General features: G+C 37.9%; 1 protein-coding gene across 2 annotated transcripts; it reads right to left on the bottom strand.

The window, feature by feature from the left end:
* Positions 1 to 559: 559 nt before the first annotated feature.
* Positions 560 to 10,472, bottom strand: fermt1 (FERM domain containing kindlin 1). Of its 2 annotated transcripts, XM_041976629.1 has the most exons (17): positions 10,321 to 10,472; positions 9,725 to 9,911; positions 8,841 to 8,999; positions 7,849 to 7,946; positions 7,320 to 7,455; positions 7,072 to 7,212; positions 6,013 to 6,196; positions 5,813 to 5,915; positions 5,617 to 5,724; positions 3,723 to 3,854; positions 3,479 to 3,528; positions 2,321 to 2,445; positions 1,951 to 2,057; positions 1,596 to 1,820; positions 1,388 to 1,512; positions 1,159 to 1,300; positions 560 to 1,068 (listed from the first exon to the last, which is right to left on the bottom strand). In XM_041976629.1, exons 3-17 carry the CDS (start codon positions 8,989 to 8,991, stop codon positions 895 to 897), a joined length of 2,001 nt encoding a protein of 666 aa, XP_041832563.1. In that variant the 5' UTR covers positions 8,992 to 8,999; positions 9,725 to 9,911; positions 10,321 to 10,472; the 3' UTR covers positions 560 to 894. The 2 variants fall into 2 exon arrangements, with proteins under 2 accessions (XP_041832563.1, XP_041832562.1); XM_041976628.1 differs by lacking the exon at positions 9,725 to 9,911 and having other exon boundaries at positions 10,321 to 10,471.
* Positions 10,473 to 18,008: the final 7,536 nt, after the last annotated feature.

Here is an 18,008-nt window from a genome sequence, read left to right on the forward strand (position 1 = left end):
AGATCTACTCGTCTGCCTCATTTGCTAAGAAATTTGTTGTATGATTGCTATAATCTTTGTTGTAAAATTATACAATCTTATGTCACTTTAACACAAAACATATTACTTTCAAAGAATCATACCATGTGCAACATAGGCTTGTCGCAGGAAAATGCAACCTTAAACACTAGATATTCCCATACCACATCAATAATTATTCAAGCCTAACAAGAATAAAAGAGAAAGCAAGAAATGCATCTCTTCAGGCTGTTTGGATCCTTAATACAACAAAGAAACTCCCTTTCCCCCCTTCTCATTGTGTAAATTCATTAATTATTTGCAGGCCAGACAGGATGGTTTTGTGGGCTAGATGTGACCGCAGTGCTAGTGCTGCATAGAATAAATCAGATGTGTTACAGAACTGAGTCTGAAGCAACAAATGTATCCAAATTGGACATGGTATAATAATAATAATAATAATAATAATAATAATAATAATAATAATGTCTTTGTTGTAGAAATCTATTTTCTAACCACTGTGCAAGAAGTTATTGGCTATAAAAACAGTCTTTAATGATTTTTAAGTATTTATTTTCTTTATTATTTGACATCTATTAACATCTAGTAACATCTATTACTACCACAAAAGCTAACTTCTTACAAATATCCAAGTTTTAAGAAACAGATTAACTACATATTTACATCAAAACCATTAATCTTCTGTATATGTAATGGCAAAACAGATTATGGCATTTTTCTTAGAGTAAAAATATTCATTCCTATCTGTGACTTTGCTTCAACTGATTATCTTTAGCAGTGTTTTGCTCAGAGTTTGTGTAACACTGCTTCAGCGTTGTAATCCATCCAAAAGCAAATATGAAACATACAAGATGAAACAAGCTAATACGTCTTTGGTCATTCTTGGCCTCCTGTAAGTTTATGGAACATGTCTTCGTCTAGAGTTTCGTTCTGGTCTTTAGATCTTGTGGAGAGGAAGATGTAACCACCGATGAACTCATGGACCACTTTGCAGTCACAGCTCACACAGCAGAAGGCTATTAGCACATTCTGGTCAAATTCTATTGACACCTGAAATTACACACAAAATATAAATGATTTGTGCATCTAAAGTAGTGTTATCTGTCATAAATACTGCTAAACAAGAAACTACACCCTTACCTGTCTTATCTCCCAGTTGACGTTCCATTGCTTCATGTTGGAAAACCTCCATGTGGTGACAGGTAAGCCAGAGGACATGTCGATACGGATCAGGCGGTTATATGAGATCCCCAGAATTTCATCCTTCTTACTCCCTTTAAATCTGAAAGGAAAGTAAACATAAAGTCAAATACATTTTTATTTATACCCCAGATAAAATGTCAACTTTACCTAAATATTTGCCTTGTACCTGACAATGTAGTACTTTATACCAAAGTCTGGAAGGGACTGCCAGGCCTGAATAAAGCGCATCTTGGCCTCCGTTAAGGACAGCGATGATATGTTCTGCTGGGCCTCCAGGAGTCTTCCTGTTAGCTTGATGCAACCACGATAGGCAAAGTTAGCAACAGTTTTTAGCAATGATACTCATTTACACTGCTGGCACCTCTTAAACAAACCTGCTTGGTCTTGTGCTTCCTGGCGGAGCGAGGTGAGACAAAACATTCAGCGTTCATCTCCATAGCCTCGATGTCTGGAGCTGCCTGGCCAGGAGGGGGCGCCATGTTCTTCATTTGCAGAAAGGACTGGATCTTCTTTACTTCTGATTTGTAGGAGCTGTAGGCCATCGTCTTGCCTTTGGAGGCGAGGATGCATGCAGCTTTCCACTTGGCATACTGGTTTTCCTGCACCAAAGGGAAGAAAAACAAAACACGGGGGATTAAATTAGCCTCAAAGTTGTTATGAGAACAGGGAGGAATTTTTAAAAGAATGGAAAAGAGCTTTAAATCACAGAGGTGAGGAAGGGGGCCTTACATTGTCACATCGGATGTACACTTCATTCATGCCGTCAGCCACTGGGAGCAGGAGCTTGAGGCCAAACTTCTTGTCTGTAACGTTAACATCAGGGACCACCTCACAGCCTGATGATTCAAGTGGAAGAGATTATAATTAACAGCTAAAAACTAGTTACTATAATCTAAGAATTATATTTGTTATTACTTTCCCAGACAGTTTCCTTTATATATTTATTTATCATTAAACTACAGGACAATCCTGATTTCAGATTTCTAGTGTTCTTATGCTACAAGGATTAAGACATCATAACACAACAAGGCATTTTTTAACTTTTATGATTATTAACATAAAATTGTGTTTATTTTTTACATAATTCTTTATCACAGACCTCGGAGGTGAAACTGGTCTATTGGCTCTCCACTGGAGGAGTCTTTGTTCTTGTAGTAAGAGATGGTGGTGTCCTTGAAAACAAACCAGTACTCTTTGTAGGGCTTCAGGGTCAGTCTCTTGGGTCTGATTAGTGGCAAAGATGTAATCAGAACTATATAAATTCAAAAGAAGGCTGAAGAAATGTAATTTTTAAAAAATAATCAAGACAGACTATTTCTGCAGAGCAGATCTACTGATGGTCTTGAGGTAATTGTGATAAAAACATGATAAAAAAAAAGAAAAGAAAATCCATAGACATAAATTTCTAATAAATTGGTTTAAAATAATTATCATTTTCCAAGCTACCCAACTTTAAACCCAAGCAAAAAGAAAAGCAAAATCAATACTCCTGGAACATGTTTATCCAGACTGTTAGCTAGCCACGTCACTGATTTGAAGAAAAGTTTGAACACTTTTTGCTCTGTGACGATGCATCATCATCCTGAAAAATGACTTAATCCCTTCCAAACATAATTGCTGTTGATGGAACAAGAAGTGTCCAAAATTCCCAGGTACACTTGGTAATCTGTGTGTCAGGTAATGAATGCCATCTTGCCTGGTTCTTTACCAGACATCAACCCCATCTCATCAATGACTGGGGATAATGAGGTTTACTTCAGGTTTACTTCTTACTTTTTTGTGCATTTTCTGTTTTTAAGTAAGTTTGTTTAGAGTTTTCTAACCTGCAATTTGACATCTTCCTCCAAATTGCTCAAAGTTTTAGAGAAAACTGACTGACAGCAACCAACATCTGCTGACAAATTCCTTTTGGAAGAGTTATATAACTTTTCCAACTGTTTAAATTTCCCCTAGTTGGAGCCACGTTTTCTCTCAATAACAGCTTAGTCTTCAAGTAATCTCCTTTAAATACAGACTAATTAGTATATTTAGACTTTTGCATATTTTTTTCTACATGAAAATTGAGTGATGGTTTTTCTTTAAATCAAATTAAAACAACTGAATAGACATCTTTCAAAAGCGATGATTTTATATTTTTTGCCAGGGTTTGTTGGCTAATCACACTCAACATGCAAGATCCTAAAGACAGAGAACGACAAATTACAGTGGCAGATAATTGAGGTTTTAGTTTAGTAATTATATCCAAGGGTGAGTTTACCTAAACAGCCGGAGGGAATCTGCCAGCTCTGGAATGTCTGTAATGTCTTCCTGGGGGGCGACATAAATAAAAGTCAAATATCCTGTGTTTTCTTGTGGTACCGCAAAGCTAAAATGGACGATCAGTGAATGTCCACCAACAAACTTCAGCTTAAAAATCGATACTCTGCTCTAACAAACCTGAAACCCTGATATTCTCAGGTGACGTTAACTTCATTGTGGCATTCTTTCAAAAATAAACTTACCAGAATTTTTTCTGTGTGACCGCTTTCGAGGGTTGCCTCCAGGTTAAAAAGGGCGGCTTCTACTTCGTCGACTTCTGGTTCATTGGAGTGGTCCAGTGTCTCCTTTGACATGGTCAGTTTGCAAATGTGATACTAACAAAACAACAACAACAACAAAAAAGCTTTTACTCTTGATTGTGCAATCCTTCTAACAAATATCTCACACCTAGGTTCTAGTAAGTACAAGTCATTATTAGTTTTTCTAGAGTTAAGCAAAAGGCCTAACTCCATTGTCGGGGGGGTGGGGTGATTGAGTACAGCTGTCTGCTGGACTTTGCACCAGTCTGTAGGTGAATAAGACTTCCTGTGAATTGCTGTAATTTTTGAATCACTGCCCCAAAATAAGCAAAGAGTGGGCTGAAGTTTAAAGACAGGGTATGTTTCTTCTAAAACCATTGTCAATAATTAATGTCTCTAAACAGTATAATTTATAGTATGGTAGCTTGTATTTCACTTAATCTCTTCTTATTTCTCTTCTTTTGCTTCACCCTCCTTATCCTCCCCCTGCAGTTGGATTTTCATCATGCCCTGACTCGTCCTTTCATGTATTTCGACATCCAACCCGCTCTCTTGTATTCTGAGCTCAAACAGTTACAGAATACTGAACTTAAAATTAAATTAGGTCATATTACTGTAGCCTTGGAGGACAGTCTTCCATGATTACCAACCATCACAAATAAGGACTCATTAAGGGAAAGATAAATGTATTTATAAAAGTACAATTTAACAAAAACAAGGCAATTCTAAAAGGTTTATAGAGATCGTAAAATGCTTTCATTGTCAGTGCATGCAACGTCATTCAAGTGTAAATTCAGTGTCATAGAGGATTAGTGAGACTTTTACTGACCATGTTTAGGGACCCAAATGTTGATAAACTATCCCTGTTTGTGGTGTTGCATTGACACATTTCATGGGAATTTTGTTTTTTTGTCTGATTTCATATATTTTCAAATCAACAAAATAAAAAATTGCATGAAACAAATAGAAAAAATAAACTAAAATTTCCCCAAAGAACACAACTCTGGTGTAATGATAATGAAAACAAAGGAAGTTGTATACATCTTTAGTCTTTAAGATACTTTTAATGGGATTTTTTTACCTAAAGAAGTTCATTTTGTGGATAAAATAAGCTGCCTATTAAAGGCTGAATGTATTTCAGCAGTCACCTCAAGATGTTCCCTTAAAAAAAAAGAAAACTAACTGCCTTAAGAGGCAACACCGCAGGATAATGGGATAAAAGCTTTAACTAAGAATCACAGTAAAACTCACTGAGTTGATCACTTACTAAAACCTCTCTAATAATTTTCTGCTTTACTTTATCAGAGTTGACCTTTGCAGAGATAATTTTAACATAATATTCTATGATTTAATGGAGGTTCAGGGCTACAGCAGCATTTTTCCAAAAGGATATTCATATTAATCCTGACAGTGTTTTTTAGGCTATCCTGAAACTTTGTCCTTTTGTGCTATGTGCCATCTTAATTTACTTTTTCAAAAGTAAAACATATACTGATATTTACACATCACAAGTGTTCCCTTAACTATGACTCCAAAATGACTCAAATAGACCTTGCAGTAGCAGAGATATACTCAAAGTAAGATTTTCAAATAATTTCTAATAAACTGTAACAAAATTACAAATAAAAGATGTACATTGATTTTTTTCTGGGGTTTCAATAGAAATCTAATGTTTTCATACTGTATTATTTATACTTCACATTTGTGATATTTTATTAATTGTCTTTAAGATAAAAAATATAGTAATTAATATAACCTTACAACATTGATGCTGTCAGGGTTTAGATTACTTCAGGCAGGAAAGATCAAATCATTTATCTTCTTTAATATAATTTACCTGTAATGAAGCAAACATCAGCATTTCCTCATCAGTGCAGTCTATCTCCTCTAGCAGGATGGACCACCGAGCCTGTTCGTACAGCTGGGTTATCCTGACAGCATCGTACTGAAATGCAAAAACACACACACTCAAGTTATGATCAGCAACTTCTAACTTAGATTTCTTTTTTAAATTAAGGAATACACCATCTTACTTTAGGGTTGAGATCAAAGAAGACATTGTACTTGAATCGAAGCAATAGCTTGCTATCCTCCTGAATGTCTTGTTCCATGAGAGAACGAGATGAGTCCAGCCACCTGCAGTAAACCAGATGAACCATATTAGCATAGCATTAACATTATATAACACTGGAAGTTTGGACGAAACTACAAACTAGAAGTTTTTAGTTTCTACCCTGCATTGTTGATTGCTTTATCCACGTATGACAGCGGCTGGTACATCTTGGCCAGCTCAGCAGGTGGCAGGTTTGGCTGACACTCAGCAAGGGGGTTTTCTCCAAACCAAAGGCTGGTGGACGACATGGGCATCCCATTCTCTGGATCGTAGGTTGCTGTCATTGTCTTGCTGTGTGCAGGGCCTTGTTTGGAGATAAACAAATATAAATTATTACAATAAAGCTTTAACAAAAAGCCAATATTTAGCATACTTCATAGCGAACTAAATTTAGAGGAGTCTAGTTTAACCAGCAGACAAAAATAAGCTGAAAGAACTCAAACTAGACACAAAATATTCAAGGGAGAAGCAACATTTAGAGGAAAAGTTTGACCAGAACAAAATATAGAAATAAGAAATCAAAAGTCTGAATTAAGAGTGAATTTAAGGTTGGTGTGGAATCTGTGCTGGGTACTTAGTGGAAGTTAGAGAGATGCTTTCTTTCGAATCTCATGAATAAGAACTGTGATGAAACCTTTCGGATCTCAGAACATCTACAGTTCTGTGCAAAAGTTATAACTACTTCAAGTAAATAAGATATAAATAGCAATGTAAACAGCAAAAAATAGTTTATTTGCTGCCTTTGCTGCCTAAGGTGCACTTGCACACTGTACCAGGACAGAAGGGGGTTGTTTTTAAGAAGGCTGTCTCATCTACATAATGCTGTTGAGATCAGGCTAAACATCTTCAAGTTATCTTTGTTCCAAATATAGTCCTTTGAGTCCTTTGACAGTTTGAGGTCCTTATCATGTTGCTGAATTAATTTTAGGCCATTCAAATGCCTCCCTAATGATATTATGAGGCCTAACTACATTTAAAGCTGATTTTTTAAAATCTTCAACTAGTCTAGCAGAAGTAGACAAAAAGAGGATGCCTTCGCAGGGGTTTAACAGCAATCTGAATGCAAGCGTTACAGCAATGCTGAAGCTTCTGCTCACTGAAATTAGGTTGTAGAATTCTTGTTAACTTTGTTACAGTTTGCTGTCTGATGTAAAACCATCATTTAGAATTTTATAGTACCTGTTCCTACTTGTACCCCGTTAAGAAAATCCCCGATGTCCCAGAGGTCTTCCTCAGCTGAGTTCTTATCTTTCTTCTTTTTCTTTTTGGAGAGATCGTCTGGAGGCTTGAGCAGGGACAGTTCCTCTGGTCTTCTGATATCTGTAACAGAGCAATGAGGAGAAGCTGTGAGTGTCCAGTAGGAACACTCACAATCACAACTCATAGCTAAAACAGAGGATGGGGTGTCCAGGCACAGATAAACTCACTTAGTGTTTTGCAGATTTCGCCTACTGCACCGAAGACCATGCTGGAGAAGCACACAGTCATCCTGATGGTTTTCATGTTGGGAAGTTGCAGCAACAAGGGTTTGTGCTGGGGTGTGTAGCGCAAGTCAGCATCAGCCTAAGAAACACCATTTCATCTAATGTGAATTGTTGTCACATGCTCATTTTTTAGGACATGGTTGCAGTTGCAATATCCTTTGGGATTTTAAATTGTGCAAATCTTTATGCCTAAGCAGAACGTGACTGTAATTTAATGTGTAATACAAATTAAAAATCTATCACATTGCTTTTGCAGCCCTGAACGTAGTTATAAAAATGAACTATCAGTCTGTCAGCATGAAGATATGATTTTATTTAACAGTCTCCAAGGGCAGCTATGAAAAACTTCTCCACCCCTGTACAGGATTTATTTATTATGCTTTAACTGGAGAGGACATTCCCACAAGAATTCTATTTCTTTCTGAGTACATTTTGAAGGAAACTGGATTTTAAGTGTCAAATTTGACTTTGCCTGAATTCCATATTTGTCCAAAGTCCAGTGGGTCTTGAGCAGCCAACATTTCCTTTGCTCCCACCACAGCGCATGGTCTGACCAGTCCTGAGGAGCCTCTGCAGAACAGATTAGGTAAAAGCAGGATTATTACTAATATCTCATATTTCAACTTCAAAGTGTATTATTAAATGAAAATAACTACCAGTTGTTAAGATATAAAATTGATTTTTACAGGAACAATTGTGTATGGATAAGATTAGATGTACAAAATAGTTCTTAACCCTGTTATTCCATTTAATCTCATACTACTACTATCTTCAAAGGGCATTGTAGGATATAAAGCTGAAAGCAGGTAAAACATTGATGGACAGCCCGATGAACTACTGTAATGTAGGTATGTTTGACAAAGAGGTTCAGATTAGTCCCACGGGGTTATAATTTCTAATAATTTACTGGCCACCTGGCTAGTGACCCCAAGTTACATATCTAACACCACACATTAACTGTGTTTGACCTTTGGTACAGTAGGTGTTAACCTTGATCTGTAATTGCACGTCATGTTTCCCAAGGCAATCTACATCTGTAAGCAACAGAAACCCACTCATGTGTAGGTGGTGTAGTTTAATAATTCTACGTGACATCATCTTGTAATGCTGGGCTAAAAAGCATCTGTTGATGACAAAAAAAATAGACTATCCCTCCATGTTAGTGTCATTAACTCCCCCATGTTTACAGGAGACTGTAAAGGGATATCAGATCAGGCGCTAGCTAAACTTTGTCCCCTTAGGCTTCACAAGCCAAGGCATTGTGCCCAAACAATGACACTGTGGCGAATAAAAATGCAGGGCAAACAAGGGTGTGGCTTGACTAACAGACCTGTTGTGGTAGAAGGTTGAGACCAAGGCTCTGTGTTAAAAACCAGTTATGGCAGGCAAATTCAGTTTTAAATGCAATTCCCAGAGTTTACCCATATTTCATGTGGCAGTTTGAAACCCATCTGAGACACTTACTGATTTTCTCCACCAACTTCAGCATTAGGCCTCCAACGTGCAAGTCTCCCTTCACCCTTAGTTTAAATTTCATGGACTCATCTCCATATTTTTGGTCAATTTGCACAGACAGCTCCCATGATGTTTCTCCATACTCTGCAGCTGTGATCATGGTGTGAGCTAAAGAGATATATAAGATATAAGACATAAGATATCACCCTAACATTGGCCCACACATAAAATATTTTAAGGGGGTAAAAAAAAAAGTAATATATGGAACCTTTTCTTGACCTGATTTGTTTGGAACATTAGGAAACATTTGGGGTGAATCATGTGTCTGCAGATTAAGTGTTTCTCAACATCCTGATTAACTTGGCCAGCATCAAACAAACACAGATCTCCTACTCCTTATGCTGCAAGTGGTCTTGTTTGAAACTGATTCTAACTCTGTCTCTACTGCAGTGTCTCTGCAATGATGCTGCAGCCCCCTGAAAAAACTTGTCTCAGCCAATACATCTATAAATAAGATATCACAGTACACACAGGCAGCACAGGCTGGTTCCACCAAAAAGGAGAGATGAGACCGCAGAACTTTCATTACGTGTTACTGTACGATTCAGTCGATAATGGCCTAAATCTGCTGAAAAACTGGCTGATTTTAATGAGGCACAGTGAAAAGATAAAACACATCAGGCAGGTAAGGAAGGGGAGAGGAGAGTGGGGAGAAGAAGGGAGGGCACAGCTGTGGAATGTGTGACGAGCAGGGACACGAATCTGGTGCAGGAGAGACCGAAATCTCCACACACTGCACCAAACTCCCCCCACTCACAAAATAAATAACATAATAATAATAAAAATAAAACAAACAAATAACCTAATGAACCAAAACTAGTAGGCATAATCACCAGAAATGTCTGTTTCTCTTAGTGACAATTAGTACTGTACAAAACCGATGCCAGGGGGTAAGATTTAATGAACACACTCAGCTCTTTGTGCTGCTACACAGTGAGCAGCTGTAGGGTACAGTTATCAGTCTTGTGAGGGAGGCTTGTTGAGATGTGTTACAGCATAAGTCCAACAATATTATACTCGCTGCAAAAAGACCAAGAAGCAATGTTACACAACAAATATTTAAAACCTGATAATTCTATCAACAGAAACCTAAATATGCTGTTGCAATTTATAAAGATTTCACTTTTTAACCCAAAGGACAAGTTATCACTTTCCCCCTAAACAGTGAAAACATCCACATTGAGGCAAGTTTTAGTCTCCTCAGAGCAAAAGAAAGTGTCAGCACAGGTTTAATAACTGTAAGCGCGTGACGTTATATCCATTTATTGGCCTAGCACAGATTAGCAACACCTGGATTATGAGCAGCCTTTGTTATGTGGTTGGTCCTTCGGGCACATGTAAACGCAGCTGCGCAGTTATCTACCAGACATAAAAGTTATTTCCTGCCATTCTAACGTCAAAGTCACTTGGAATACGAATATAATCTTACCTCGTCCCAAGGTTTTCGGTCGGTGTGCTTATTCTGAGGAATTTCCTGTGAAGTAGAACGAATTGGGAATAGTGTTCCCTAAGGAGACAAACACGCCCAGTTCAGACAGGTAGAGAAGAGGAGGTGGAAAACGTAAAAGGAAGTGGTCAAACAGAGAAATGGCCGTACTGACTAACTGTTACACATTGTTTGTTCATAGTTTAAAGGCCAGACGAACACTCATTGAGGGCGTAGCCTATATCATGTTATTTTTTATTAATTTTTTTAAGAGTTAGGCAAATGGCGAGGAAACTTTTTTCACGAAACCTACATTAACGCAAAGTAGGTTAATCATACTTAATGCCCGTTATAGTCATTTTGGGACTAACATAGCAAACACATTACGTTTTTTAGCCGAAGCTGTTTGACAAGAAATATATTTGAGGATAATTAAATTAAAATAGTACCACTTAATATAAGAACTCTGAAAATCCTGCATTACAAATGAGTAATTATTACAGAAACATATTAGTGGAAGGCTTATATGCCGATGTAATCATATAAACTACAAAAAAATGAAGACATTTGTGTTTGGTTGATTATTTCTTCTGCCCATTACCAAATGTTTTACTGTATACATTAGTGGAAAGTTGAATTTGGAATACATTGTAAGGAAAGCGGAATGATCAAAAAAGTTCAGCATGTAGGAAGTGCCCCCCCAAAAAAATGTGCCAAAGTAAGGTGACATGGACACAGCCTACAGTATGTCCACATTTAGTTCTGTAGTAGTGCCACCACCTTCTCCACCCTTCCCCAATGTGCTGTAAACAGTCTGCTGCAGGACGAGCTCCACCATGATGTGATGGTGGCATGCAGAGGGTGGCTTACATCAACAGCAGCTTGTCCAGTGTCCTCCTCCTCTGCAACCACCCCGACAGACCAGCTCCATCCCTACATGGAGCCATCATGTTTTACAATACTATCCAGTCATTTTGAGTCCCTCTTCGGATTTTTGCACACTTCCACAATGATTAAAAAAAAAGAGAGAGAGAAAAAAAAAAGAAAACAAAAAGAAAACAAAAGAAAACAAAAACACAATACATATTGGACAATTTTCCACTTTACATTGTCAAAGACCTCAGTAGTGTGTGGAAGATCAGTACACTGCAGCATCAGCCTGGCACCTCCTTCTCATGCTGGTCACCAGTCTGGTCACATTTTGCTGTGTGATACAGTCCTATTTCTCAACCAGGAGTTACTTAAGTTCAACGTGCGTGGTTGTGTTGGTCACCAGCACAAATCCAAACTGATGCCACAAGTGTTCATTTGAGTCTGGAATCAGGCCAGGCCCTTCCATCCTTTCCAGTCCCAAATTCTGGAGGTAATGTGTGATGATCCTGACTGATGGATTTGGCCCTACATTATAAAGACATGGGATCACCACTGGCTCCAGAATCGATGATATGTCTGGCCATCAAGTTTCACAGAAGAATGATCCTTACAAGTTATACCTCGTTGTAAGATGAACTAATCAGGGTTTCCAGTGGTATATAATACAGCACCAATTGGTATTACTAAATGGGTTAAATAATCGACCAAACACAGTTTTAAATTTTATTTTTAATATTAAGTGCTTAATGTAAAAATGGTTAAACAACAACAACAATAATAATAACAATAATAATAATAAAATATAATTAAACTGAATTTTACTATTATAGGTGAAGTAAAGTTCAGTTGTAATTAGTTTACATCCTGATTGAACTACTAATTATTTTCCAGATTTTACTAATTAATTAATAAAACTAAAATTCCTGTTCAAAGTAATAAAGCTGGTGTACTACTTAACAAACTGCTATACATACCACAAATTTGAGAAAACCTTTGTTTTTAAAATCCATAAAATGTGAACTATTTTAAAAGACAATATGTAAAGATTAAAGGGAAGGAACAAGTATGCACATTTTTATAAAAGAGGTGTACTTAGTGTGGAAAATATTTATTCTCTCTTTTGGATCTTGTTTCAGTCATCTTTAAAAATTCAAGCCCACATGATGAATAATGATTTACCACAGAAGATTCAGCCCACCTTCCTTAATGCCCACATCCTGCTGCATGAGTAAATCAAGATGAATCACCTAAATGAGACTTTTTCTGCATGATATTTACCGTTTTATGACACTACAGTGACACATTTGTTATTGTTTGTGCAGATGGGGTCCCACTAACAACCGACCAGCCATGCAGACTTACCATCACTTTTATAGCTTTTAATATGTCATGTTGCTTGTGTGCATGTGGTAGGCTGAAGTGAGTCCATGTGTGAATTCTGCCATCCTCTGGTTTGTGTTAGTAACACCATACAGAATTATTTTGCTTAGGCTTTAACTAGAGATAAATGCATAATAAAACTTGGTGAACAAATTTGTTTCATGTAAGCTGAAAATGATGAGTTCCCTTGCCCAACTGGCCTGTTTTGGTTGAGATTGGAGTGAAAAGCAATTTGAAATACAGACCAAAGTAGTGTTTGTACTATTTCCTGCTATCATTTCGTGATAGAGGTGTTATTAAATTAGATATTTAAGTCTTGTGCAAAAATACTTGCTAAGTGCTAATTGTTAATAGAAAACATCAAAAACCGAATCTACCTGTGGGGATAGATAGATTCAGAAATTAAGGAAGCGAGTAAGTCTTTCTTTCTACCACATGGTGGTGCCATTACTCTGTATCAGAGTGGGAGGTGAGCTTTATGGACAAGCTTTGAGATGAAGGTGGTTAATGTCTTACAGAAACAGGGCTCTGTTGACGCTCACCTCACTTTTTTTAATGTTTTACATTGGTCTGAACTTAACCATAAATGTCAACATTTAGGGTATCATTTAAATGATCCATTTTTTTAAATTGTTATTATTTTTGCTCAGAAGAAAGACAGCAAAAGTTGCCTCCTACCACTCATATGACCACTGATCATTGTAGTACAAATAAATATATTTAAGTCATAACAATATGTGCCCTAGCTTTCTAGGTTATTATTTTCAATGCAAGCATCCATCTCATTCTAGGTGGTATTTTGGTATTTTTTATGGTAGAGCAGTTACCCCTCCAACCTTTTTTTTTCTTCTTCTTTAAAGATATATGAATTTTTCCTTTCATTTTCCCCATCCAGGGAGGACTGGTGTCAGCTGCAGGAGAGCAGCCCAAGAACTGGTAAGTAGTAAGGACACCTCAGCTTAGTGGGTGCTTGCCAACACACAGGCTTTGACTAAGACACTCCAGTTCAAGGACACTTTTTTTTAACCATTTGTCCATTTTGACCACACCCTATTGAATGGGAGTAGCAAGCCTGTGAGTGTGTCTGAGCTCTATGTTCCATCAGTTTCGAGCTTAATGTTGGCGCATAAGGTCGTCTTGAGTGATTGCGTAAGAGAGGAAATGTAAATTTCATGACAAAAACAAACAAATAAACCCTGAACCTCATTTACTGTGACAGTGGTTACAGGGCACATGGAAAATAACATAATTTGGACCTGTCAGACATGGGCACCATGTCCATGTCATCATGATACCTGTGGTTCAAATGGCAACTTGGTACCCACAGCCTAAAGAAAAGGGCTGAACTTGAAGCAGTTCCTGGGAGAATGATAAAATGCAGCCTTTTAAACTGATGAAGAGAGAGAGAAGAAAAACATTTGGACTGTGGCTTAAGACACAATAATTTACATCCACTACCTGAAGCTGGTTTGAAGCGGGTGGGAAACAACATCTGTAGAAACCTTCCTTGGCGTGCTGTATTTATGGAAAGAGAAACCTCCAGTTGACCTGGGAACACGCTTACCCAATTAGCAGCCTTGCCGACGGATCAAATGGAAGTGAAAACATTCACTGCCGTGACGGAGACGCATCACAATGCTCCATTCATGCTGCCGAGACATACGCTTCAGGGTTGAGGTGAAGAGGTAGTGGTGGGGAGTTATTCTTTTAGGCACATAGTAGGTAGGTGGGATAGGAGACGGAGAAATGAATAAAACAAGAAGACAAACTTATTTCACACCTTCTTTGACATGTCAGTGTAGGCCTCATCAAGATTTGGGGATAAATACTGTTCAAAGGTGTTGTTTTCATAAGGTTACCAGCAACTGCTCACATTGACCTTCCATATTTTCGCCTCCTCTGTTTCTCTTTCCCCATTGAATACTGCAGTCTCTACAACCCAGCACAACCATAAGTTTTGTCCTGGAGGATGAAGGCTGAGGGGGTCAAAAACCCTGAGAAAGTGAGGCTCTTAACAGCACAGAGCTCTGGGAAACAAAGAATACTCTGCTTTATGGATGGAAAGTGTTACAGGTCTTATTAAGTTTCTTTCTTTGAAGCTGTTAAAATCATGCCTGCTTCCTTCTTTCCTTTCATGAAAAATTGTTTTATTCATATGCCACAGACTTCTGTAGCTATTATGAAATTCCATACCCTGTCATAAAAACACAAGAAAGAACAACCTGCACCTGGCAGGTTATCTGTTTTTTTAAATGTCAGCGTAATTAGAAAGTTGGCCATGATGAGAGTCAAGACAATCCAGGTGTATGAGCATAGAGCTTGACTTAATATAAGCTTTGGCTTGATATTAGTGACTGTTGCCTAAATATAACTTACTTTGCTCCTCTGACTCGCTGTGTCATCCTTGTATTTTAATAAGGTTGCTGTAAAAAAGTTTTTTTTATTACTTTTAAAGATGAACACATGTTACTAAGCAACAACCAGTTCAGTTAGATTTCAAGATGGTATTTAAGAGAAAAAAAAGAAGTTTATTTATTTGAATTTTCCATATGATTCAGTCCAGACTGATATTGTTTTTTTTTTCCTTTTTGCCTCTCTTTGAATGGAAACATCTGATAGAAATAAAACTTTTCATGGTGTCAGGTCAGATAGCCATAAATACAGGTTGTCAGTCCAGTGTGACCCTCACATCTAGAAGAGAGGCTGTTCTGAAGTGTGGTTTGGAAAAGGATATCATGTGTTTAAGTATTGTGCTGCTTTCTGAAAAGTGGCTACTGTAAAACAGCTTCCATCACAGAGTATCGCTTTACCTGTCACTGGCAGTATTTCATCCCTTTGCTGCCCAAAACATAAAAGATATGAATGAACACAGCCATATGGATACATGAAGATCATTCACTTCAGATGGAGGCTCAGATGGTCCAAAATTAAAAGACACACAGACAGACTGATGACATTTTCAGATATTAAGCCTGATGAATTCAGTGTCCTTTGCTGGAGAAAACTCTGTCTATACTCCTTTGTCAGCTTCAGCAGGTGTTCATGAAAGATGGAAACAGCTGACATTTCTATTCCTATGTGAATATCAAACATGTTGAATAAAGCCACATGCAGCGTGATGACTTTTATTAGCTTTGTCAGGGCACGCGGAGACACTGTAGGAGCACTGCCCATTTTTATTAAAAATAAAACGACTTCTTCTGTTGCAGGTGCTGTATGCAGAGGATTGTTGGTGATAAGCCACATATGCATGGAAGCATTCAGATGCCACCCAGCCATGTCCTCTGCTGCACAGAGACTTGGAACAAACAACCGCTGACACTGGCCTTGAAGTTGCCACGACTGATCTCACAGGTACAGCGCAAGAGGAAGTGGGGCGTTGTGTTCCTTTCCTCACCACATCAATTTGCCAACTGGTTGTGAATGGGTGCCATTTTGAAACATGCAAATTTGGGTAACCTCTGCCTGTATCAGCTGATGCAGGTCAGTGTTGTTTTTGGCTAGACTTTAAAGGCCTGAGGGGAGAAAGCCGTTCTGAGAGTTAGAAAAGGTCGCATAAACTCTAGCAGGATTACTTTACCAACACTTTCCATGGCTGGGATCCTGTGAATAGATCCATTGTGGGGTGGGTCCCTGCACTGCGGAAAGCAAACCCTGTCAGGATCCTGTTCATTAGCGCCTAGTTTACTGTTTGAAGTTAGTTATTTATCCGCTGTCTAAAGGGAAACCCCTTTCAGATATATGCAACTGTGTGTAAGCTTGTGGAAATGGTTGTGTATATGTGTGTTTTTGCATACATGTGTATTCATGTGCAGGACCATAGTATGTGCTTGTATAAAATGTACAAGACTCATAGGATCCACAGGGGGTTTCCAGAGCAAATGGCTGGAGAGCAAATAAAACTTTCCATGGTGCAATAAAATGTATAGAGAACGAACAGGGGGCACATTGGTGCAGCTCTGAAGGTGAGAAACAACCTTGAGAATTTGTTGAAAAAATATGTACATAAGGCCTTGATATATTTATGTTCTGACAGTCACTGACCTTGACTCTGAAAAAAGAAAAAAAGTCACAAGGATAAGAAGTTGGAAAAGTTGAAAAGCATTGTTTTACAATTTAGAGATTCTGCTTAAAAGCCACCAAGGTTATACCACATAATTTCACCTATTTAGCAGGTAAAGGAAAGGGTGTTTCGCAAACACTATAGCAGCAGAATATCACTTGTAGCAGCAGTCTGGCCTCTTGAGTTATTCTACTGTATTTCTAACTATCATGTGAGAGTGTCTTTGTGTGTTTTTGCTTCTCTTTTCTTTTGTGATCTGTTTGTTCATTGGAAGGCGTCCCTGTGCCTCTGGTCAGACAAAAGTGCCGCATTGAGCAAAACCTCCACTCCACTTTTATGGTCTGTGTGGGCCGTCCTATTTGTACATGCTTAGAGTAAATTAGACCAGCAGCTGCCTATGGCCATCCTATTCCATGTTGGGTTTTATGATAAAAATATACTGCTGTAAACCGCACAGTCTGAATCCAGAAATATGCGGCCTTTCAATTCTGGGACTGACACCTTTTTTACATTTATATCATATGTTTATATTCATTTCAACACTTTCACATCTTTTAGTCTTAAAATAAAACAGAATAAAGGGTTGGGATAGACTGAGGGAAATAGAAAAGGGGGTCTAGGCATGCAGACACAAATAGAGGGACCACCTATGCAGATGTTTTCCACATTTAAAGTTAAAACAAGCAAGGTAAGTATGAGGCGATGGAGGAAAGAAGCCTGCACCTGTTGTGAGATGATCTGCCACAGATGACATCAGTTCTTTAGATGTTATACTGTTTGAGTCATTGATGAGCTTCAAGCCAAGGAACGTGTTTTGTACAGATTGCATAATAATATGTTCCAGCTTTGTTTGAAGAGAAAACTCTTACTGTGTATTGGGATAAAAATGTGAGGCAAAAGGGCTGTCGGTTAAAAATCATTGCAAGTTCCTACATAACTTTTTAACAATATTATTCTGTAGGGGATATATATATATATATATGTATGTATGTATGTATGTATAAAGATTCCCCTTCCATGTTCTTGCCAAAGAAAGCCAGGTATAATAAAATTCCATGAATTTGAAGTGAATTCTAAGCCTTTCATTGTATCATCTCTGTCTGCATAGCTGTCATACAAGGTGAGATAAAGGGAGTTTTTTTTTTTTTTTTTTTTTTTAAATCACACACCTGCCTAATTTCCATTGATCATTCAAGTCTCCCTTCATGTCTTGGGACAGTTGGGAAAAGTAGTAAGCAAATAAATTTTTGACAGTGTGACAGGAATAAGGAATAGTCCCCGTTCAGAATTGAGTTCTTAAGCTAATCATCCATGATTATAGCCTTGGAAGCCAAAATACACTCCATGTGAAAGAGGTTGTTTTCATCTGCATGCT

Source organism: Melanotaenia boesemani, chromosome 22 (genome assembly GCF_017639745.1).
Source record: "Melanotaenia boesemani isolate fMelBoe1 chromosome 22, fMelBoe1.pri, whole genome shotgun sequence".
Classification (NCBI taxonomy): domain Eukaryota; kingdom Metazoa; phylum Chordata; class Actinopteri; order Atheriniformes; family Melanotaeniidae; genus Melanotaenia; species Melanotaenia boesemani.

Bases quoted from the DNA above. Each gene is read 5' to 3' on its own strand.
- fermt1 (XM_041976629.1), bottom strand. From the start codon at position 8,991: ATGATCACAGCTGCAGAGTATGGAGAAACATCATGGGAGCTGTCTGTG. The intron at 6,197-7,071 runs GTACTATAAAAT...TCTCCAAACAAG, and splicing joins CGGGGTACAAGTAGGAACAG to GCCCTGCACACAGCAAGACA. The intron at 1,069-1,158 runs GTAAGGGTGTAG...GTGTAATTTCAG, and splicing joins TCAACTGGGAGATAAGACAG to GTGTCAATAGAATTTGACCA.